The 22,618-nt window shown below is 53.7% G+C and overlaps 1 protein-coding gene across 1 annotated transcript; it reads left to right on the top strand.

The window, feature by feature from the left end:
* The first annotated feature begins 1,451 nt into the window (after nucleotides 1-1,451).
* On the top strand, nucleotides 1,452-16,785 carry IGFBP4 (insulin like growth factor binding protein 4). Its single transcript, XM_033183112.1, has 4 exons — nucleotides 1,452-2,087; nucleotides 11,197-11,354; nucleotides 12,179-12,313; nucleotides 15,499-16,785. The coding sequence occupies exons 1-4, from the start codon at nucleotides 1,739-1,741 to the stop codon at nucleotides 15,631-15,633; spliced, it is 777 nt and encodes a 258-aa protein (XP_033039003.1). The 5' UTR covers nucleotides 1,452-1,738; the 3' UTR covers nucleotides 15,634-16,785.
* The last annotated feature ends 5,833 nt before the right edge of the window (nucleotides 16,786-22,618 follow it).

The following is a 22,618-nucleotide window of genomic DNA, read 5'->3' as shown; positions in this document are numbered from 1 at the left end:
CCTCCCGGGTTCACGCCATTCTCCTGCCTCAGCCTCCCGACTAGCTGGGACTACAGGCGCCTTTTTTTGGGTATTTTTTAGTAGAGACGGGGTTTCACCGTGTTAGCCAGGATGGTCTCGATCTCCTGACCTTGTGATCTGCCCGTCTCGGCCTCCCAAAGTGCTGGGATTACAGGCGTGAGACACCACGCCCGGCCTATCTCCTTCCTTCCTTCCTTCCGTCCGTCCGTCCGTCCCTCCCTCCCTCCCTCCCTCCTTCCTTCCTTTTCTTTCTGACAGAGTTTTCTTCTTTCACCTAGGCTGGTGTGCAGTGGCATAATTCTAGCTCACTGCAGCCTCCAACTCCTGGGCTCAAGAGATTCTCCTGCCTCAGGCTCCCGAGTACCAGGGACCACAGGCGAACGCCACCACACCCGGCTAATTTTACAATTTTTTTTTTATAGAGACAAGGTCTCACTACATTGCCCAGACTGGTCTTGAACTCCTGGGCTCAAGTGATCCTCCCGCCTCAGCCTCCAAAATGCAGGGATTACAGGTGTGAGCCACTGCTGCAGGCACCTCAAAAATCCTTCACTGCCATCTGGGAAATGATCACAACAGCTCTACAAATACATAATGACTACAAGGAATGGGGCCCCACTGGAGTTGTTCAACGCAAAACTTGCACACTGCAAATGGCAATCTCCCAGGCCTGCCTCCCTCCACGAGTGGGTCTGAATGGGCCTGAGAGGCAAACATTCAGGAAGGAGGAAGAGGCTGGGTGGCACCTCCTCCCCGGGAGTTCTGCCGATTCCATCTTGGGAAAGCAGGGTGGACCAGGGCCCAAATGAGCCCTGGGGAGACTGCGGGGGTGGGAGAGGTTGCAAGGGGCAAGTGGGAAGAAGCCTGTTAACGTCTTAGGGCCACCAAGCCTTTCTGTGCCCCAAGCTAAGTGCCTGTACGCTTTACCGCACCTCACAAGGCTTGGTCTCCAGCGGTTGAGGAGACTCACAAGGCTTGGTCTCCAGCTGAAAGCACCGGGGTGGAGTGGAAAGGGTTCTGTCCAGGGAGACCAGATCCGCAGAGCCGGGAGTCCGGGTTAGGAGGTCACTTTCTCAGTGGGAGACTGAGGCCGCCTTGGCGGGGTGGGACAAGACTCCTCCGAGGTCGGGAGAGGGGCCCCCGCAGCAGCCCCTTGGCTTCCCTTCTCCCTTGCCTCCCCTCCGGGGCTCCGGTTCAGAGGCGCTCTGGGCGCCTGCCACGGCTTCCAAACTGCGCCGCTTCCTTCTTCGGCAGAAAAGGACTTTCAGATGTAGCGGCGGCGGCGGCGGCGGCGACTCAGGACAGCGCCCCCTCCCCCTAACGGCCGCCTCTCCCTCTCCCCCTCGCCCGCCCCGGCTCCCCCACCTCTGGGAAGGCGCTGGGGGTGTGGCCAGGGACCGGTATAAAGTCCGGGGGAGCCGGTCCCGGGCAGCCGCTCAGCCCCCTGCCCCCTCGCCGCCCGCCGCCTGCCTGGGCCGGGCCGAGGATGCGGCGCAGCGCCTCGGCGGCCAGGCTTGCTCCCCTCCGGTCCGCCTGCTAACTTCCCCCGCTCCGTCCCCGTTCGCCTGCCGGGCCGCCCCGTCTCCCCGCGCCCTCCGGCTCGGGTCCTCCAGGCGCGCCGGGCGCTGCAGCTGTGTGCCCTCCACCGCCCGCCCGCGCGCCCGCGCTCCCCGCCTGCGCCCCGCGCCCCGCGCCCGCGCCCAGTCCTCGCGCGGTCATGCTGCCCCTCTGCCTCGTGGCCGCCCTCCTGCTGGCCGCCGGGCCCGGGCCGAGCCTGGCCGACGAAGCCATCCACTGCCCGCCCTGCTCCGAGGAGAAGCTGGCGCGCTGCCGCCCCCCCGTGGGCTGCGAGGAGCTGGTGCGAGAGCCCGGCTGCGGCTGTTGCGCCACTTGCGCCCTGGGCTTGGGGATGCCCTGCGGAGTGTACACCCCCCGCTGCGGCTCGGGCCTGCGCTGCTACCCGCCCCGGGGGGTGGAGAAGCCCCTGCACACACTGATGCACGGGCAAGGCGTGTGCATGGAGCTGGCGGAGATCGAGGCTATCCAGGAAAGCCTGCAGCCCTCTGGTAAGGTACCCCTGGCCTCCCAGTTCCCTCCTGAGTGCGCTCCCTTCCCAGAGGCTTCTTCTCCATTCCAGCCGCCCTGGAAGGCCCTTAAAAACCCCCCATGAGTTGAAGAGAAGGCAGGTACGTGGCAGGGCCCGACTGGCATGGGACGGGCTCACCAAGGAAACTGCTACCGAGTCCCTAGCAGCCTGTTGCCATCACCAAGGGAGACTGTCCCATCACTCCATCTCAAACCTCCAAGGGCTGTCTATTTGATAAGGGGGTCCCAGTGGGAGGCCTGGCTGCTGGTGCAAGAGTGGCAGATTAAGGTCCAGTTAAGTCAGCTGTCTAGGGCCAGAGAACTGGAGGATGGTGGTGGGGTGTGTGTTGGGGAGGATGGGGGAGGGGGGAAAGCGTTGTGTTCCTGATCCAGGCCGAGGGTGAAATCCCAGTGGTCTGGGGAGCTAGAGCCTGAACTTTTTTTTTTTACATGGTCCAGTGGTGGAGTGGGACATACAAATTAGAGGGACTTTGGCGGTGAGGGGCATTAGACTTGCCCTTCCCCAAAGCCCGGAACCAGGTCACCTTGTTGTTTGAGAGGCAGTGAGAAGACAGGGGTCCCTCTGCCAGGCCTGGGCACCTCTGCCTGCCCTGGTATACAGGCCCCCTGTTCTTTTCTGCAGGCAGGTATGATTTGAGGTGGCAGAAAAGTCTTGGCTCCCAGCCCAGAGCTGCAGAAACCTCATGTGTGTGGGTTAGGGAATAGAGAAGTGGATGGGGGGGAGCCACGGGAGAAAAACAGAGAGAGAGAGAGAGAGAGACTGAGAAGGCCCTTGCCCTAACCTCATTCTTACACTTTCTTTTTTTGTTTCTCGGTGAACCTTTCTCAGTTTCTTCTTAGACTCTCAGTCTCTTTTCCTTCTTTCTCTTGCTCTTTTGTTCTTCCTGATTTGTCTCTTAGCCTCTAGTTTCACTAGTCATGCTCTCCAGTTCTGTTTTCCTCAGTGTCTTCTGCTCATCATGCCTTTCTTTCTCCACTTTATTCTGTGTTTCTGTTTCAGTTGCTTTTCTTCTCTTCCTCTCTTTATGTTGCTCTTTCTCTGTGTCTCTGTTACTGTTTCTGTCTTTCTCTGTTACTTTGGGAATCTCTCTGTCTGCCTTTCTGTATCTATGCCTCTGTTTCTCTTTCCATCTCTGACTCTGTTTTGCTCTCCTGTGCCTCTGTCTGTCTCTGTCTCTTTTCCTGGTGCTTGAAGCTTCCATTGTTGCAGTCCGGATACTGGGACTCCAGCCCCAAGCTTCCTGTCTTGGGTCCCAAACCCTCTACTTCCTCAATCCTCTGCAGCTTGTCAGCCGAGGGGGGCAGGATGCAGGGAAAACAGGAAGGAGGTGGACTCCAGGGGTCTGGGCCTCGGGCCTCTCTGCCCTTCCTGCCCTTGGGTAGGGAGAGATGGGTCAGCAGAAAACATTCTAGGAGAAATGCCAGCCTGGCACCCGGCATATCTGGGAAGGGGGGTCCTGGGAGAGAAAGTTGCTAATCTTGGGGCAGAGATGCCGGAGGCAGTGGTAGAGGAGGGGTACTGAGACTGGGGAGGAAGGCTGAGCCCTTGGGTTCTCAGGGTACAACAGGGTCACGTTCCCTTTGAATTTCCATCCTCCACTAGCCAGAGGGTATCTGACACCAGATAAGGATGGCTGCTAGCCTCCTCCTCTCTCAGCACTTTGAATGCAAGACAGAAGAGCCCTCAAAGGGCTGCGTAGGAATACCTCATCCTCTGGTTGGGTAGGAATACTCCATCCTGTAGTGGAGGAAAATAAGATCCCCTAGGGGTTTGGGGAGGGCATGGCATGAAAAGTCTGTGGTTGTCCTCTGGATGTAATGCAAACTGGCCTCCAGGAGTGTCTAGGGGCTGAGTGTGGAGGTTCATGCTTGTAATCCCAGTACTTTGAGAAAATTACTTGAGGCCAGGAGTTCGAGACCAGCCTGAGCAATATAGCCAGACCCTCCCATCTCTACAAAAAAAAAAAAAAAAAAGTTAGCCAACTGCAGTGGCTCATGCCTGTAGTCTCAGCTACTTGGGAGTCTGAGATGGGAAGCTCAAGGTTACAATGAGCTATGATCACATGATTGCATTCCAGCCTGGGCGACTCTATTTCTCTATTTCGTAAAAAAAAAAAAAAAGGGGTAGACTGGGCGCAGTGGCTCACGCCTGTAATCTCAGTACTTTGGGAGGCTGAGGAGGGTGAATCACCTGAGGTCAGGAGTTTGAGGCCTGGTCAACATGGTGAAACCCCATCTCAACTAAAAATACAAAAATTTGCTGGGCATGGTGGTACCCGCCTGTGGTCCCAGCTACTCGGGAGGCTGAGGCAGGAGAATCACTTGAACCTGGGAGGTGGAGGTTGTAGTGAACCAAGATTGCGCCACTGTGCTTTTGCCTGGGTGACAGAGCGAGATTCCGTCTAAAAAACAAACAGGCCGGGCGCGGTGGCTCAAGCCTGTAATCCCAGCACTTTGGGAGGCCGAGACGGGTGGATCACGAGGTCAGGAGATCGAGACCATCCTGGCTAACACGGTGAAACCCCGTCTCTACTAAAAAATACAAAAAACTAGCCGGGTGAGGTGGCGGGCGCCTGTAGTCCCAGCTACTTGGGAGGCTGAGGCAGGAGAATGGCGTGAACCCGGGAGGCGGAGCTTGCAGTGAGCTGAGATCCGGCCACTGTACTCCAGCCTGGGCGACAGAGCGAGACTCTGTCTCAAAAAAAAAAAAAAAAACCAAAAAACAAACAAACAAACAAACAACAGTGTCTTGGAATGGGGCGGCTTTAGGTCCCCTTTGGATGACACAGCCGAGGTCTGTAATGCCCCTCCTCCTTTCCTCCTTGCCTTGTTCTCCAGCCATGCAATGGATGCAGGTATCTGGAGAGAGACAGGGGAAGCCTGGAGGTACCTACTGAGCAAGCTATGCCCGTGCCCTCCCACACCTCCTAGTCATCATAGAAGTAATTCCTTGCTGTGACCTGGGCCACATGGTACCATGTAAAAGGCACTCTCTAGAGTTCTGCTGCAGCCTTGCAGAGTCTGTGGGTGAGATAAGGTGACCAAGCCCCTACCCACCCATCTTTTTAGCCTTACACAGTCAGTAGGCCACTGTCTGCTTTTGGTCCCAAGGATTGGGCCCACTGGTCTACGAATAGCTTGATCGAGGGTACCCGTCTATTCTTTCTGCCTTTTCCTTTTGGGGCTGAGTGTCAGCAGGTGGCTGGGGGAGGCTGGCCACTTGGCATGCCTCCTTCTTTGGCTGCTATGGTCCAGCTGCCTCTTGTTTGCCCCAGGGTCAGCTCTCCCCTTTCCATCTCCAGCCACCCCCGCCCGCCCTCCCGTCTCAGCTTTCCACGAGCTGGCCAGGTTGTGGCTTAACACCACTGAGGCCATCAGAGATGAGGCGGGGTATGTGCGTCAAAAGTCTACAACTCTCCATCTTGGTACTGATCCTTGACTCATGGAATCTGGGGGAGTGGACAGCGGAAAGATCAGCGTTTGGACAGGGAGTTTCTAAGCTGGACTCTCAGTCCCTTTGGGACAGGGTTAGGGAACAGGCAGGCTGGGTTAATTTTTAGTCAATGCAGCAAATACTGCCCCCCTACTTCAGTACTGGGAATCCAGTTATGTCATGGGAACAAGGGCATTCCCAGAAATTCTGTGCCTTGTGGGGAGGGGGAGGGGAGGAGCATGGCCGCTTCCCATTTTTAATTTAGTACTGGCAAAGCCAGCAGTATTGGTGCCTCGGGTATCAGGAGTCTTTCCACTTAAAGACAGAGTGCTGCAGAGCTAAGTCTCTCCTCCTCCCCTTCCACCAAGTCTACTTCAGTTTCCTAATTTGTAAAGTGGGGAGGGCAACAGGACCGGCTCACGGTGTTGGGGTGTCTGGCGTGGGGCAAGAGCTCAATAAATTGAAGTGATGATGAAGATGGTGATGAAGAAGAAGCCAATGCTAGGACTTAGGGAAACAGTAGGACAAGGGAGCAAATTTGGGGCAACATTCAGGGGAATTGAGAGGGGTGGGGTGGCCTTTGGTGCATTTTGCTGCTGTCACCATGGGAAGAACAGGCCAAGTTGCCTTATCTGACTTTTTATTCTGAGGCTGGCAGCATGACACAGCTATTGGGGGGATACCCCTTGAGCCAGACCTCAGAGAAAGGGCCTGGTACCCAGCACCGGTGGTCTTGGCTTCTCCAGCCAGAGTCTAGGGGAAGAGGGAAAAGACCTTTCTTTTTTTTTTTTTTTTTTTTTTTTTTTTTGAGATGGAGTCTCGCTCTGTCGCCCAGGCTGGAGTGCAGTGGCCGGATCTCAGCTCACTACAAGCTCCGCCTCTCGGGTTCACGCCATTCTCCTACCTCAGCCTCCCAAGTAGCTGGGACTACAGGCGCCCGCCACCTCGCCCGGCTAGTTTTTTTGTATTTTTTAGTATAGACGGGGTTTCACCGTGTTAGCCAGGATGGTCTCGATCTCCTGACCTCGTGATCCGCCCGCCTCGGCCTCCCAAAGTGCTGGGATTACAGGCTTGAGCCACCGCGCCCGGCCGGGAAAAGACCTTTCTAGCAGGACAGGTGGGTGACCCTCTGACCCCACAGCTGAAATTTCTGGTCGGGATGGATGGGTCCACTCAGTACATAGCCTAGGTGCCTCTCAGGGGCCAGGGGGTGGTGTTGGGGAGAAATCGTGAGGGTAAAGTCAGGCAACAGGAAAGAGGAAATCCTCTGACTTTTGCCACAAACTTTGCAGCCGGTGGTGCTAAAGCTGTGTGGCCTCTTCTCTCTCTGACACCTTCCCTTCCTCTGCTGCTGGAGCAAAGACCGAGGTTTCCCCTATAGCCAGATGTCAGCTGGCTTAGCTCCAAGCTGGGGGCTATAGGAGGACCAAGCCTGCGTGGAAGTCCCATCTCCCAAACAAGCTTTTTGGAGATCAGACTTTTCAGGGGAATAGGTCTGACTCCACTCCTGCTCAGAGGGGAACCCACAGGTACTGGAATTTCTCCAGAGGGCAGTACCAGGATGAGTGGCACCAGGTGGCTGGAAAATAGCAAGTATTTAGCCAGTTTTGGAGATGAGAAGGTTAACTCAATGCTGTAACCCTTACCCCCACAAAAACCTAGTGCTTAGGGGTGGATCCTGGGGTGGCTCTTTAGTCTGCCAGTTAAGCAGGGTTGGGCAAGGAAAAGTTACAGATTACATGGAAAGTCAACAAACCACGGTGCAGAGAAGCTGTTGAAGTCAGCATGCCCTGTCCTGGCTCTGTGTCTCTGACCAGGGCAGGGTCAGAGTGCCCAAGTGCATGTGGGTAAGGCACATGTGGATGAGTGTGTGTCTGGACACGTGATTGTTTGTATACATTTGCGATTCTTGAGCCCCAGCCTGTCTGTGTGTGAGTAGGCAAATACAGATTTACCCTGTGTCCCCATGAGACTAGGGAGGGAGCTACTCTCCCTATCTGGTGGGTTCTACTCCGTGTAGACAAGAACTGGGGATAAGTAGGATGGCTAATGGGGAACCTAACAAGGGAGAAGCCAGGCAGGCTGCTGGCTCAGCTTTTCCCAGGTAACCCCTGATGTGACATGGGGCCACACTAACCCAAGAGCATGAGCCATGCCTCTGGGCTCACCCTGTGCCCCATGCAGCCCTAGGCTTCAATGAGCATACCTAATCCTCCTTGATGGTAAACATCCCAAATATCCATGAACAATCCTCTGAGGGTTAGTTGTTTGTGAACTTTGACTCATACAAACTCAGCACTGTGGCTCACACCTGTAATCCTAGCACTTTGGGAAGTGTAGGTAGGAGGATCACTTGAGGCCAGGAGTTTGAGACCAGCCTGGGCAACATAGTGAGACCCTGTCTCTTAAAAATAGAGAGAGAGAAGAAGAAACTCAACATGGAAAGCATAGTTGTGGGCATGCTTCTATTCCATATCTCTTGAGATTTTTGAGGCTGCTGCTACCCTAATGCTCCATACCTCCAGGGTGGGAGCTCACTCCTGAAAACTCTTCCCCACTACTTGAACTCTTGAAAAACCTTCCTCACTCCTTGAACCAAAGAATATTCTGCCCATTTACTGAGAGGAATGAATCACTGTACAAAATAGTGCTTGCTTTTTTAAAAAATTGAGAGAGGGTCTCACTTGTTGCACAGGCTGAAGTGCAGTGGCTTGATCACTGCTCACTGCAGCCTCGACCTCCTGGGCTCAGGTGATCATCCCACCTCAGCCTCCCAGGTAGGTGGGATTACACGTGTGCGTCACCACACCAGGCTAATTTTTTGTGGAGATAGGGTTTCACTATGTTTCCTAGGCTAGTCTTGAACTCCTGGGCTCAAGCGATCCACCTATCTCGGCCTTCCAAAGTGTTGGGATTACAGGCGTGAGCCACCCTGGCTGGCCCCTAGTACTTTCTTTTATGGTCATTACAAGAAAGCAAACTCAGGAAAAACAAAGGCTTTCCAGGTTGGAAGGGTGCTCCCAGGTGTTAGTGTCCTGGGCTGTGGCAAACAAGTCCACGTGATCTCCTCCAGTCCTACCTAAGTAACATGGTGGGGCCTTTGTTCATATCTCAGCTCAGCCTCTGTCCTTCTGACATTTGGTTCTGATTCTTTAATTCTTAAATTTTTTTTGTTTGTTTGTTTTTGTTTTAAGAGACAGGGTCTCGCTGTGTTACCCAGGCTGGAGTGCAGTGGCGCAATCATAGCTCACTGTAGCCTTGATGTACTGGGGTCAAGTGATCCTCCCACCTCAGTCTTCTAAGTAGTTAGGACCACAGGCATGTGCTACCACGTCTGGCTATTTTTTTTTTTTGGTAGAGACAAGGTCTTGCTATGTTGCCCACGTTAGTCTTGAACTTCTGGCCTCAAGTGATCCTCCCACCTCCGCCTCTCAAAGCACTGGGATTACAGGTGTGAGCACCCAGCCTGGTTCTAATTCTTTGAGGTCTTCCATTTCCTCTTTCTCGCCACTCCCCAGCTCCAGCTTATACCCCTGAAACACTGTGACTCCATCCTCAAGCCTTATGGCTTTGTGCAAGGTGGAGGCATGGAGGCAGGTGATCACTGGGCCAGCTTAGGTTTCTTTGGCTGGAGGAATTCCTTGGGAGGCTCTCCAAGGAAGGGCCTGGATCCCAGATCTTTCTCTGGTTCCTAGCCGAGGGCTCAGGGTCCATCTTCTTATGGGCTCCTTGGCACAATCCTCATCTTCTGAAGTTTATGCGTCTTCTTTTGCTGCCTACCTTGGCTGGGGGGTCTTGCTATAGTGTCTTCTCTTTCGTTGACTCTTAGGAACTTGATGTAGGACTGGAGTCCCCTCTGGACTGTCCTTGGGATTTTAAATGTGCAGAAGGATGGATTATACCTGTCTCCTCTATTTATTTCTTTCCTTTTATTCCTCTTTCTAAGCCAGCCCTCCACCATGACAAAAATCTTCTTCCATCCTTGGTGAATTTTATTAATAACCTTTGGCATGGAAGGTTATTGACAAAGAACTTTCTGGTTAGATTCCTCCTTGCCTTGTTTGCTTTTATCCACATATTTCTCCCTACACCCCCCAAACTAGGAGAATGAAAAGAGAACCAACCCCCAAACTTTGGCTAGGCAGAAAAATACCATTTGACCCAGAGGCAGCTCTGGGATCGCTGCCACGCATGGAGGAACCTGCTAACTCCTCAGGAAAAAAAAAATCCTGACGCAAACCAGATGTAACCTCCTGTCCGGCTGCCAACATCTGGAATGCTGGCAGGGGCTTTGCACTCAGGCCGGCAGAGAGCTGCCAAGCCTGAGCATTTCAGAAGTGGCTCTGATCTGTAGAGAGGTCTTTCAGCCTCTTTCTCCAGCTCGCCCTGTAATCTGGTTTTGGCTCCCTGGAGGGAGGAGCAGTGGTTACAGTTCTGGGACTCGAGCATGGGGTTTTTCTTTTTTAAAAAAATGTATTTTATTTTATTTTTAAAGAGACGGAGTCTTGCTCAGTCACCCAGGCTGGAGTGCAATGGTGTGATCACAGCTCACTGTTAACCTGGAATTCCTGGGTTCAAGTGATGCTCCCGCCTCAGCCTCCTGAGTAGCTAGGACTACAGGCACATGCCACCGTACCCGGTTAATTTAAAAATTTTTTGTAAAGATGGGGCCTTGCCATGTTGCCTAGGCTGGTCTCAAACTCCTGGCCTTAAGTAATCTTCCTTTCTCAGCCTCCCAAAGTGTTGGGATTACAGGCATGAGCCACAATGCCCTATTTAGATGAAGTTTTTCTTGAGCTCAGATAGGGCCTTCAGGAGATCCCACAGAGGGGTTGAAGGTCCAGCCTCATCACTCCTGTCTCCAGATCCCCGGTGCCCTGGTTCTGGGCAACCCCTATGGACTTTGGATGGAGTCTGAAGTCTAAGAAGGGAAACTTCCAGGTGGGGGACTGAAGGAATGTGTGAGGCTGTTCTTGTGGTCCTGGGGCCACACACGTTGTATTACACACACACACACACACACACACACAAACACACACTCACTCTTCCTCATGCAGGCGGATACACTAACTCCCACTCTCTCCCACCCAGCCAATGGGGAGAGCCTTTTGGGCTAGAGTTCTCATTGCTCATGGAAACTCTGATTCTGGCCATTTGGAAGAGGGTGAGCAGAGCCCACAGCCCTGGGGATCCCCTGGCTGGCTCAGCCAGCCACCGAAAAAATCAGGAAAGGCGACAGGGAGAACGATCAGATGGAGAGGGGGATGGCGGGAGGAGCTGAATGGAAAGGGGACAGAATCCAGCAGGGGGCCCCCCTGCCTGCCTCAGACCTCCCTGCAGGGCCCAGGGGACCCTCCTGCCATCTGGGCAGCTGCAGCTGGTGACTCATCTGAGCACTGGCCTGGGTGGGGTGAGGGACAAGTCAAGGACTTCAAGAGGAATATTCTGAGAGATCCAGGGGAGAGGGGAGGAGGTAGGGGGCTGCTTTTGTTTCTTCCTGCTCCCCAGGTCCCCTGCTCTTCTCCAGCTCCAAGCTGGAGAATCCCCAAGAAGGAGAACGTGGGTGGGAGGCTGGGTTGGTGTGATGCTCTGACCTCTTCTGGTGGTGACCTCTCCTTATCGTGACCCGAATGCAGACAAGGATGAGGGCGACCACCCCAACAACAGCTTCAGCCCCTGCAGTGCCCATGACCGCAGGTGCCTGCAGAAACACTTCGCCAAAATTCGAGACCGGAGCACCAGTGGGGGCAAGATGAAGGTCAATGGGGCGCCCCGGGAGGATGCCCGGCCTGTGGTAAGGACCTCCGATGCACATGTGCATGTGCATAGACACACACACACACACACGCCCCTCGCCCCCAAGTACGAACACACAAATACACTATCATCACCAGATCTGTGGCGTGTTCATTCAGCACACATTCTAGGGTGACTACCGTGTGCAAGGTAAAACTAGTGTGAGTCATCAGGACCCAGAGAAAGCACTCATTCCCTTCCTTGGGATTCCTTTCCTGCCCATCAGTTATATCCATCGGGACTGCTTAAGTGATTATTAAATACTGAAAAATACTGAAAATACTATTCAGTATTATTAAATACTGAAAAACTTCTACACCGATTGGTGAAAAGCAGTTGCCCAAAGTGCCCTGGGGTTTCTTGGCCTTTTTTGGATTCCCCACCCCAGACCTTCTCAGTAACCAAAGGATAAATGCTGGCCATTGCAGGGGGCCTGGGGACCCTGTTTCAGGGTCTGGCTAATGTCCCTTCTGAAGGTCTTACAAGTTGTCAGTTGTAAGTTTTATCTGTCCCTTCTGTGTAGAAATCACCCCCTCCCTGGCTTTCTGCATAGGTTCCCACAGCCCCTTTCCCCAGTGTCCCCTCACTTCCCACCCCTCCTTTGAAGAAGCTCTTTGGCTTGAGACCCTTTCCTTCATGTGTCTACCCTCCCCACTGTGTCCTCTGGACCCAGGCCCTTCTCTTCACCTCACTGGGTCCTGCCCAGCCCCCGGGGCTCGGGCCTCCTTTTGGGGCCTTTAGTTCCCACTTAGCTCTGACCCCAGGCCTGGGCCTTCTGCCTCTCTTCCTTCTGCTGAGCAATTTTGTTCTCCCCTCCTCCAGCCCCAGGGCTCCTGCCAGAGCGAGCTGCACCGGGCCCTGGAGCGGCTGGCCGCTTCACAGAGCCGCACCCACGAGGACCTCTACATCATTCCCATCCCCAACTGCGACCGCAACGGCAACTTCCACCCCAAGCAGGTGGGTCTCTGTCTCCCGCTGGCTTGCCCCTGGCCTCAGCTCTGGGACATTCCCAGCCTCTCCGCAGGATGGTCCAGGATGGAGATCTCAGGAAGGGGAAACTCCTCAACCCCAACCCAACCCCTTGGAGCCTCCCTAAACCCTATATCAGCGTCAGAACGTCACTCATTTTGGAGATGAGGAAACTGATCCAGACAGGAATAAAAGCGCCCGGGCTAGTCCAGAGTCATAGAGCAAGTTAACAGCAGATCTTGCCTCCCTATCCAGGGCAGTTTCCCTCACCCCTGGATTTCACCATCTCTGGTACAGACCTAGCAACGCTGACAACCTCTGGCTCCCAACACTCTCTCATTCACTCTACTCTATTCCTATGAGTAATTCCTTCTGCCACTGAGTGAGGTTTCATCTGGGAATGGAGGGCCAAAGTCATGAGGAGTCAGGGAGGAAACTCAGCCTACCCCTCCCTGCAAGGCGAGCAGCAAAACCACCTGGAGTACAGCAGTGGTGGAGGTAAAACCAGACTGGATGGTTGGAGACAGGCACTTTGGGTAGAAGCAGAGGAAGGAGTGGGCAGGAGAGAAGACACAAAGGCAGCAACTTCTCTACTCCTTCTTGCCCTTGGAAGCTGGGGTCCTCTGACAAGCCTCCAGGAGGCTGGGATGGTCAGCAGGGTTGGCCTCTTCCAGCCCATCTCTGGCCCATCAGAATGAGTGGCCTGTCTGGGCAGGGCCTGGTGTGCCTCCTGCTGGGTGTGGCCTGGGGAACCCTAGCCTGGAGCTCTTTGTGGGTGTAGACAGACCCATTGCCCTGCTCCATGAGCTATAGATAAATCCACAATTTGAGCTGCCACTCGGCCAGTGGAGGCCTAGATATAAGGACAAAGGCTGCCCTGGGTCTGTGCATCCCAGGATGACATGAAAAGGATATGAGTGAAGGGCCAGAGGGGGCACCCCAAAAACAATGCCTAGCCTATTTCTAACCTTTATCCTAACACGGATTTTATCCTCGTCCCAATTTAAAAAACTTTTTCTTGGCCGGGCGCGGTGGCTCACGCCTGTAATCCCAGCACTTTGGGAGGCTGAGGAGGGCAGATCACAAGGTCAGGAGATCGAGACTATCCTGGCTAACACGGTGAAACCCCGTCTCTACTGAAAATACAAAAAATTAGCCGGGCGTGGTGGCGGGTGCCTGTAGTCCCAGCTACTCGGGAGGCTGAGGCAGGAGAATGATGTGAACCCGGGAGGTGGGGCTTGCAGTGAGCTGAGATCGCGCCACTGCACTCCAACCTGGGTGGCAGAGCGAGACTCTGTTTAAAAAAAAAAAACAAAAAACAAAAAACAAATACCTTTTTATCTTAATTTTAAAGAAACAATTAATAGCTTTATTTTTTAGAGCAGTTTTAGGTTTACAGAAAACGAGCAAGAGTACAGAGTTTCCATGTACTGTCCTCTACCTCAGTTTCCTCATTATTAATGTTTTACATTATATTTGTTGCAATTGATGAACCAATATTGGTATATTATTATTAATTAGTAGTTTATATTAGGGTTCACTTTTTGTGTTGTATAATCTATGCGTTTTCTTCTCCCATTTATTTTTTTAGAGACAGGGTCTCACTCAGTCTCCCAGGCTGGAGTGCAGTGGCGCCATCACAGCTCACTGCAACCTCCACATCCTGGGCTCCTCTAGTGATCCTCCTACCTCAGCCTTCTGAGTAGCTGGGACCACAGGCACACAACTATGTCAGGCCAATTTTTTGTTTGTTTGTTTTGAGGCAGAATTTGGCTCTTGTTGCCGAGGCTGGAGTGCAATGACAGAATCTCCGCTCACTGCAACCTCCACCTCCCGGGTTCAAGCGATTCTCCTGCCTCAGCTTCTGAGTAGCTGGGATTACAGGTGCCTGCCACCACGCCTGGCTAATTTTTTGTATTTTTAGGAAAGATGGGGTTTTGCCATGTTGGCCAGGCTGGTCTTGAACTCCGGACCTAAAGTGATCCACCCACCTTGGCCTTCCAAAGTGCTGGGAATACAGGCGTGAGCCACCATGCCTGCATGCCAGGCTAATTTATTTTTTATTTTTTTTGTAGACGGAGTCTCACGCTCTGTCCTCTAGGCTGGAATGCAGTGGCATGATCTTGGCTCACTGCAACCTCTGCCTCCCGGGTTCACGCCATTCTCCTGCCTCAGACTCCTGAGTAGCTGGGACTACAGGCGTGCCACACTGCCTGGCTGATTTTTTGTATTTTTAGTAGAGATAGGGTTTCACCGTGTTAGCCAGAATGGTCTCGATTTCCTGACTTCGTGATCCGCTCACCTCGGCCTTCCAAAGTGCTGGGATTACAGGCGTGAGCCACCACGCCTGGCCTGTGCCAGGGTAATTTAAAAAAAAAATTTGTGTAGAGATGGAGGGGTCTCTCTTTGTTGCTCAGGCTGGTCTCAAACTCCTGAGCTCAAGCGATCCACTGCCTCTGACTCCCAAAGTGCTAGGATTACAGGCTTGAGCCACTAGGCCTGGCCTCTTCCTCTGATTTTTATCCCATTGAAAGTTCTGACACTTGAACTTTATCCCCAGACCAATTCTGATCCTTAAGCCATCCTTTACTCCAAGTTTAATTCTCACACTGAAATCTACATTTGCGCCCCCTGAACCTCCTACTATCTAGTTTTGACCCAAACTTTCACTTAACTTTAATTATTCTGATCTTGACCTCCGTCTTTATCCCAATTGTGTTTCTAACCTGGGCTTTAACCCTCACCCAACTCATCCAACTCAAATTTTAGTCATATTTCCTAATTCAACTGCAACTCTTCTCCTGGTCCTACCTTAATCCCAACTTGAATCCTACTCATAACTGTAATCCCTTTCTTAACATCCCAACCCAATCAGAATATGTACCCAAAACATCTCCAACCTGAACCCAGCCTTTCAAATCCAGCTATGCTTTTAAACCCAAGGGCCTTCTTAAAGTCCTGCCTTCTAGAACTCTCTGGACCTTTCCTTCTTGACCGTGTTCTCCGTGCTTCAGTGAGCTCAGAAGACCCATGCTCAAAAAAGAGTCACCACCCTCAGAGGCCATCTTGAAGCAGCAACCGTCTGACTTGGGGGCTGGGCTGGGTTTGGGGTGGGTCACTTGGGGTCTCTTTTCCTGCCTTGGAACTGACTCCTCATGCCCTTCTCTTGGCAGTGTCACCCAGCTCTGGATGGGCAGCGTGGCAAATGCTGGTGTGTGGACCGGAAGACGGGGGTGAAGCTTCCGGGGGGCCTGGAGCCGAAGGGGGAGCTGGACTGCCACCAGCTGGCTGACAGCTTTCGAGAGTGAGGCCTGCCAGCAGGCCAGGGGCTCAGTGTCCCCTGCTACTCCTGTGCTCTGGAGGCTGCAGAGCTGACCCAGAGTGGAGTCTGAGTCTGAGTCCTGTCTCTGCCTGCAGCCCAGAAGTTTCCCTCAAGTGCACGTGTGCATGTGTGCGTGTGCGTGCATGTGTGTGTGTGTGTGTTTGTGAGCATGGGTGTGCCCTTGGGGTAAGCCAGAGCCTGGGGTGTTCTCTTTGGTATTACATAGCCCAAGAGGACTGAGAGTGGCACTTAGCCCAAGAGGTCTGAGCCCTGGTGTGTTTCCAGATTGATCCTGGATTCACTCACTCACTCATTCCTTCATTCATCCAGCCACCTAAAAACATTTACTGACCACGTACTACATGCCAGCTCCAGTTTTCAGCCTTGGGAGGTTTTATTCTGACTTCCCCTGATTTTGGCATGTGGAGACACTCCTATAAGGAGAGCTCAAGCCTGTGGGAGAAGAAAAATCTCATTCCCAGGGTCAGAGGAGAAGAGACATGTACCTTGACCATCGTCCCTTCTCTCAAGCTAGTCAGAGGGTGGGAGCCTAAGGAAGCGTGGGGTAGCAGATGGTGTAATGGTCACGAGGTCCAGACCCACTCCCAAAGCTCAGACTTGCCAGGCTCCCTTTCTCTTCTTCCCCAGGTCCTTCCTTTAGGTCTGGTTGTTGCACCATCTGCTTGGTTGGCTGGCAGCTGAGAGCCCTGCTGTGGGGGAGGGAAGGGGGTCAAAGGAAGACTTGAAGCATAGAGGGCTAGGGAGGTGGGGTACATTTCTTTGAGCAGTCAGGGTGGGAAGAAAGAATGCACGAGTGGACTGAATGTGCCTAATGGAGAAGACCCACGTGCTAGGGGATGAGGGGCTTCCTGGGTCCTGTTCCCTACCCCATTTGTGATCATAACCATGAAGTCACCGGGATGACCCTGTCCTTCCAGTGGCTCACTCCCTGTGGCTCTGCCTCCCTCTCCATATCTCCTTCCCCTACACCTCCCTCCCCACACCTCCCTACTCCCCTGGGCATCTGGCTTGACTGGACAGAAGGAGACTTAGGAACCTACCAGTTGGCCATGATGTCTTTTCTTCTTTTTCTTTTTCTTTTTTTAACAAAACAGAACAAAACCAAAAAGTGTCCAGAGGATTGTGTTTGGTTGATTTATTCTCAGTTAGACACAGGGATGCACCAGGGGTGGAGAGGGGGACAGATTTTGGGAGGTGAGCATTGTGTGGTTCCTAGACCTGCCTCTATGGTAAGGGACTGCAGAAGGATGGCCAGTCCACCTTCCTTTTCCCTGCAAGGGAAGTTTCCTAGGGAACTCCTTGGCCTCAAAGTCTGTGCTATCTGTACTTAGACTCCGGGCAAACAATAGCTCCTGAATGGGGGGCGTGACCAAGAACAGCCCTGTGGGGGCAGAGCTGTGTCTGGGGTCAGCTGGCATGTGGGGCTGGGGCATTTCCTAGGGCATCAGGCGGACTGGGCTTGCATCTGGATTTGATTTAATAATTTGTTGGGGAGGGGCAGGGACACTGCCCTGCATTTGGGGAAAGGGGGTAGATGCTTCAGCACATTCCACAGCTCTGACTGCTGAGATCTCTGACTCGGGCATTGTGCTGAGATTGGATTCTGAGGCTGGGAGGGGTTGACTTTGTTGTAGACTCGGTGCCAGCCACAGCTTCAGAGTGTGCTCACATGGTATGCCTGGATTCTTGGCCATCCTCCAAATGCCCCTCCCCTCCTACACCTCTGTGCTGCGTGTGTGTGTGTGTGCGCGCGTGCGTGTGTGTGTGTGGTAGGGGGTAGGGGGTCTGGGAGCAGAAGCTGATCTCTCGGTGGGGGCCTTTTTCCAGGAGGTTGCAGGCAGTCTGGAGATGCTGCATTGAGCCTGCCGCCCGCTGTGGGGGCTCCCTCCTGTCTAGCTGTGTCCTGGTTCTCAGCCCCCTCCCCAGCTCCAGAGGCGCTCCCAGGCTTCTGATTTCACTGGGCCCCAACTTTGTTGGCACCTGTCCGGTCTGCATCTTGAGGCTGGGTCTGCAGTTCCGTCTCTCGCTTTGCCCTAGCAGCAAAGTCCTGCAGCCATCTGGTCTCCCTGAGGCACCACGGCGGCTGCCAGCAGCAGGAGATAAAGAACAAAGCGGGGTTGAGGGTTGCTCCCTCAGCCCCAGTCAGCCTTTACAGAGCCCCCTCCTTCTGGAGCCCAGGCCAAGGGAAAGTAACTCTTTCCCTACGGCATCTTTTCCAGCTCCCCTTGTCTCTAGGCCCCTTCCCGATGCTCTAGCCTTGCACCCTTGGCAGTGGTGGTAGGAGGTCCTTTTTCTTTCATGAGCCTCCCCAAAAGCCCAGTCGGCTTGGAAGTAGCTGTGTGCATGGCCTGGGTGTACCTTCGTGACATACGTGCATTTGTGGAGTATGTGTGTGTGCATGCATGTGAGTGAGTACGACGCAGTGATACCTGAAACGTGAGAGCGTATGGGGTTTTTGGGGGTGTGCATGCCTGTTTGATGTGTGAAGGCAAGGTGTGCATTTGTGTGGTGTGTATATGTGGTATGTGCATTTGTGTGGTGTGTATATGTGGTGTGCACTTGTGTAGTATGCATTTGTGTGGTGTGTATATGTGGTGTGCATTTGTGTGGTGTGTATATGTGGTGTGCATTTGTGTGGTGTGCATTTGTGTGGTGTGTATATGTGGCGTGTCTGAGTGTGAACACGTGTGCGATGTGAGGAGAGAGGGAGTGAGACATTCACGGAGCACACGTGTCCCTCCTGGTTGTGGATGAGTGGACTCTCGCTCATTAGATGATCCCGCCTCAGGGTTTGTGGGGAGATGTCTGCCACTAGAGAATAAACATGTACTTTTGGGAGAGGACTTTCACATCACAGAGAAACACTGCCGTATCCAGCCTTCGCGCCCGCAGGATCCTGGAGCCAGGTCCTAAGTACCAAAAAGCAAATAAAAGCAGCTTCGTGTTTGCACCTAGGCCCTCCCACCCTTGAAATGGTGCAAATACCGGAATGGTCTCTCTAATTGCCACAGGGGTGTCAGCACCTCTGGGAAATGTGGGAGGGAGGTCCTGGTGGCACCACCAAACCTGGATGGACTTGAGAAGTGAAGTCCTGGAGTGCTCTGCCCTGCCTCCTGGAGACATGTCATTCCCTCCTACTGGCTTGGAGCAGGGGATGGGACATCCTGCCTGCCAGCAACCCCTAGCTGATCTACATAAAGCATTTGGTTTCCATTTCCCAGCTCACTAGTGGAGATCAAGCCCTGATGTTGGTTGGGGGTTGGGGGCTGGGTTTTCCACTGGCAAGAAGGTGGGGTGGGAGTAGGGAGGAAAAAATGGAGACCTGAACTGATTCCAGCCTTGGGTTCAGGTTGGGGAATCTCTGGAGAGCTGGCCAAGCCTCCGGGTCCTGCTTGCTCTTCAGGCCCTGAGGTTCCAGCCACTGCAGTCCCCCACCTCTTTCCAGGAAAAGGCTGGTTGTCCTAACCCCGCTGTCCCCTGAGCCACATTCTGCCACCAAGCTGCTCCAGGAATGTTATGAGGCATGCAGGATTTGGGGCGCCTGCTCAGTCCTCCTTCCCAGTATGGGGGGCTGTTATATGGCTGTGTGGTAAATGGCCTGAAACATTCCCTGACAGAGACTCCCCCTGTATTCCAGGCCTCTCTGACCTCGAAAGAGAAGGTCAAGGTGATTTAGTGGAACGGAGCTGGGAGGCAGGCTGGCCGCTGGGGTGTTGGGTCGGGACCATGGGGCAGACTTTTGGGCACACCCGTGGAGAAGCAGACACTGCTGCAGCCAACCAAGGGTCTAATTAGATCCTCACTCCCAGAGTGACCTGTCCCCTCTTATGTCTGAAGCCCCAGGGTTGGGGAGGGTGGGGTCAGGGAGTAGAAGTTGGGGGAGTAGCTGCAGATAATTAGAAACATGCTCTACTGAATGAGCAGGCGCCACCAGGACCACCCCTCCCCTCACCCCCACTCCCCAACCTCTTTTCCTTAGGTCCCGAACCCCCTTCCCTTTTACCTGGACAATTCCAGCCAAACTGGGGGAGGTGCTGGTGGAGCCTGAGAGCAGCAACTCGGTGGGGTTGGCTTCCTAGGCCCTTACACAGTCTCTAAAGTGCAAACAACATATTTTCGCCATGCAATAGGATTTAATTACACATAAAAACAGAGCCATTAAACTGAAATTAAACCCTTGTTGGAATCACTTAATTCAGGGCATGACAAATTGCTTTCAGTGGAGGCGGCAGTGCAGTCCCCCGGGGAAAGATGGAGATTAGTGGCTTCCATGGCTGGCTGGGTCCCCTCCTTCTCTTGGTCCCCTTGCCAGCTCTAAATTCTGAAATTGGGGTCAGAACCCTTTTTCTGAAGACCACCCAAGCCAAGGGGAAGCCTCTAGGTTTGTTCAGGAGGATAGGAATGGAGGGTTGGGGAATTACAGAATCACTGTCCAACCCAGTTTTAGACAACCCAGTACATTTTATTGATAGGGAAGTCAAGGCCCAGACACCAAGGTCATCCAGAGCCAGGATTAAAACTCTGGCATTAAGCCGTAACTAGAGGCTGTTTTTTTTTCCTCAGGCTTGTGTCCTTTGACCTTGGGCTTGAAGACAGAGGTTGAGGTTGGGGCCGCGTGGATAAGGGGTGGGAACCAAGGCAGACCCTGGATGGGGATGGTGGACTTCTCCAGAACTAGACTCCCACCTGGTCAAAGTCTGGAGACAGTGGGAAAGGGAAAATGGCCCTGGGGTTTGGGCGGCCGAGGCGGCCTTCACTTCTGGTGGGCAGCCTGGAGCCCAGACTCGATTCAGGCAGACCTGGCTGCGGACCACCTGAGTGAGGTTGGGCAGGTAAGACCTTTTGCTCCTGTGAACCTACGTTTTCCCATCTGTCAAATGGGAATGGTAATTCCTATCTAGAGTTGTGGAGACCATTATATGGGCGTGATGCATGAACAGGCTTGGGGCTGAGCTCACTAAGTTCCGTTAGACTTCCTTCTCTGGACTTCAGTTTCCCCATTTATAACAAGATCCAGCTGGAATCTGATGGCTTTTAGAAGCTTTGCTTGCTCTTTTTATGTTGGCAGCCCTTCCTCCTCCCTCTAGCCCCTTCCTTTCCTTCCCTTTCCTTCTTTCTTCTGTGGATTGAATGTCTAACTATGGACAGAAGTCTGGGGCTGTGGTCAGATGATTAGGTAGGAAAGGGAGGTCCACGCCCCCTAAGGTTTCCCTGCCCCACGTGGCCCTCCGGTGGCTGTGCGTGAGGCCCATCTGGAGGGTGAAAGGAGACAAAATGGGACAGGGGCTGCACTCGGGAGGGACTTGGGGGTCCTGCAGCAAGGGCGGGCTGCTTGTTGTCTGTGGCCTTCCTCCCCATGTATCCTCTATGGTCTGGGAACCTGTTCTCCTGATTGGAAACAGATGGGTCTGCTGCGGCTGGAGGCCTAATCTGTCTACTCACTCCGTGTCCTCCCCCAGGAGAGGAGGTGGGGGTAGACCAAGGGCAAGTGGTGGAGGTGTGTGTGGGGTCCCTCTTCGCAGGGGCTGGGAGGGAGAGTCCTTCTTCCCTTCTCCATCTCTCTAGGATTGGGGCCTGGAAATCTATTAGCCCACAGAGGGTGGCCAGCTGTGGACAGCCTCTCACCGAGGCTTGGGTGGGCAGTTTGCTACCTTACCTGATGCCATCCTCTAGGAGCTGTACCCACTGCCCTCACCTCCCTACCCTGCCCCCCATTCTCAGAGCTCAGCTCAGCTGCAGATTGTCAAGTGAGGGCTGACCATGCCTGACCCCTGGTCTCCTGGAGTAGCCTCAAGGCCATTTCCTTCACCTCGGCCTCCTTGATCTTGGCAGACAGAGAGGTGCCTGCACTGGGGCTCGAGTGAAAGGGATGGAGCTGGGCTGGGGCCCAGGGTTCCCATCATTTCAGGCCTGGCAGCTACCCAGCTGCAAATGGCTTCCCAGCACAAATGTTTTGCAGCTGTCCCTCGGTCGGCTTGCCCTGGAGAGCTTTGAGACAGAGGTGGGGAGTCCAGGAGACAGAGGGCACAAGTAGAGAGCAAGGGTGGGTGGGGGACAAGCCCAGACAGCCGCCCAGCAGACCCAGGCCGCTGGGAGAGTGAGAGTGATGAGGAATCTCCAAGTTCTTGAAACAGCCTCCCCAGCTTGCAAGGGTTGGGATTGGGGCTTCCCGAGGCAGGATGACGGGGAGCAGGGGCTGCCTGGCAGGGCCAAAGCTCAGGGTCTCTGCTTCCCTCCTGGGTCCTGGTCTCTGAGCAGAACCAGAAACTTCTAAGTTGGAGCGCAGGGAGGGGAGCTCAGCCTCCACCCCACCCAGGGGAAATGAGACCAGACTGCCCAGGAAATAAATTCAATTTTCCAGCATCATGGAAGGCTAGTCAGACAATAGAGGATTTTTCCCCCCAAAAAAAATTAAAAAGAAAAAACAAAACTCCAACTGCCTTTGGCTGAGCTGTTTTCCAACTTCATTTCTCAGCCACAGTTCAAAACTTCTCATTCAAAGTGACATGTGACTGCTCTGTGACCCTGGTCCAGTCGGCCGCCGGCCCTGTGAGGGGTCAGGCCAGGCCAGCACAGAGCTCGAGCTCCCAGGATCTGTGACCACCCCAACTCCCAAAAGCCCTCTGAGGTCTGTTCTGGAGACAAGGCCCGCAGGACCCTCTCTGGGCAGCCCCAGCGCCTCACAACGAGGGAGGGGCTGCTGTGGAAACAAACCTGCCTCTACAAGACAGGAGAGTTTAGGGGCAGGTGATTCCTACAGCCCAGGCCCAGGCCCACAGGGGTTTATGTTACAATATAAACTGGAGCCTTAACAACTTTGAGAAAGTCTCTTATTTTTAGGGTTGGGGCGGGGAGTGGAGGCTGTCTTAAGAATGCAAATGGGGAGGCCGGGCGCGGTGGCTCAAGCCTGTAATCCCAGCACTTTGGGAGGCCGAGATGGGCGGATCACG

The sequence above is a fragment of the Trachypithecus francoisi genome, unplaced genomic scaffold (assembly GCF_009764315.1).
Source record: "Trachypithecus francoisi isolate TF-2019V2 unplaced genomic scaffold, Tfra_2.0 Lachesis_group20, whole genome shotgun sequence".
Taxonomy (NCBI): domain Eukaryota; kingdom Metazoa; phylum Chordata; class Mammalia; order Primates; family Cercopithecidae; genus Trachypithecus; species Trachypithecus francoisi.
This window is presented reverse-complemented; position numbering and strand designations above follow the sequence as displayed.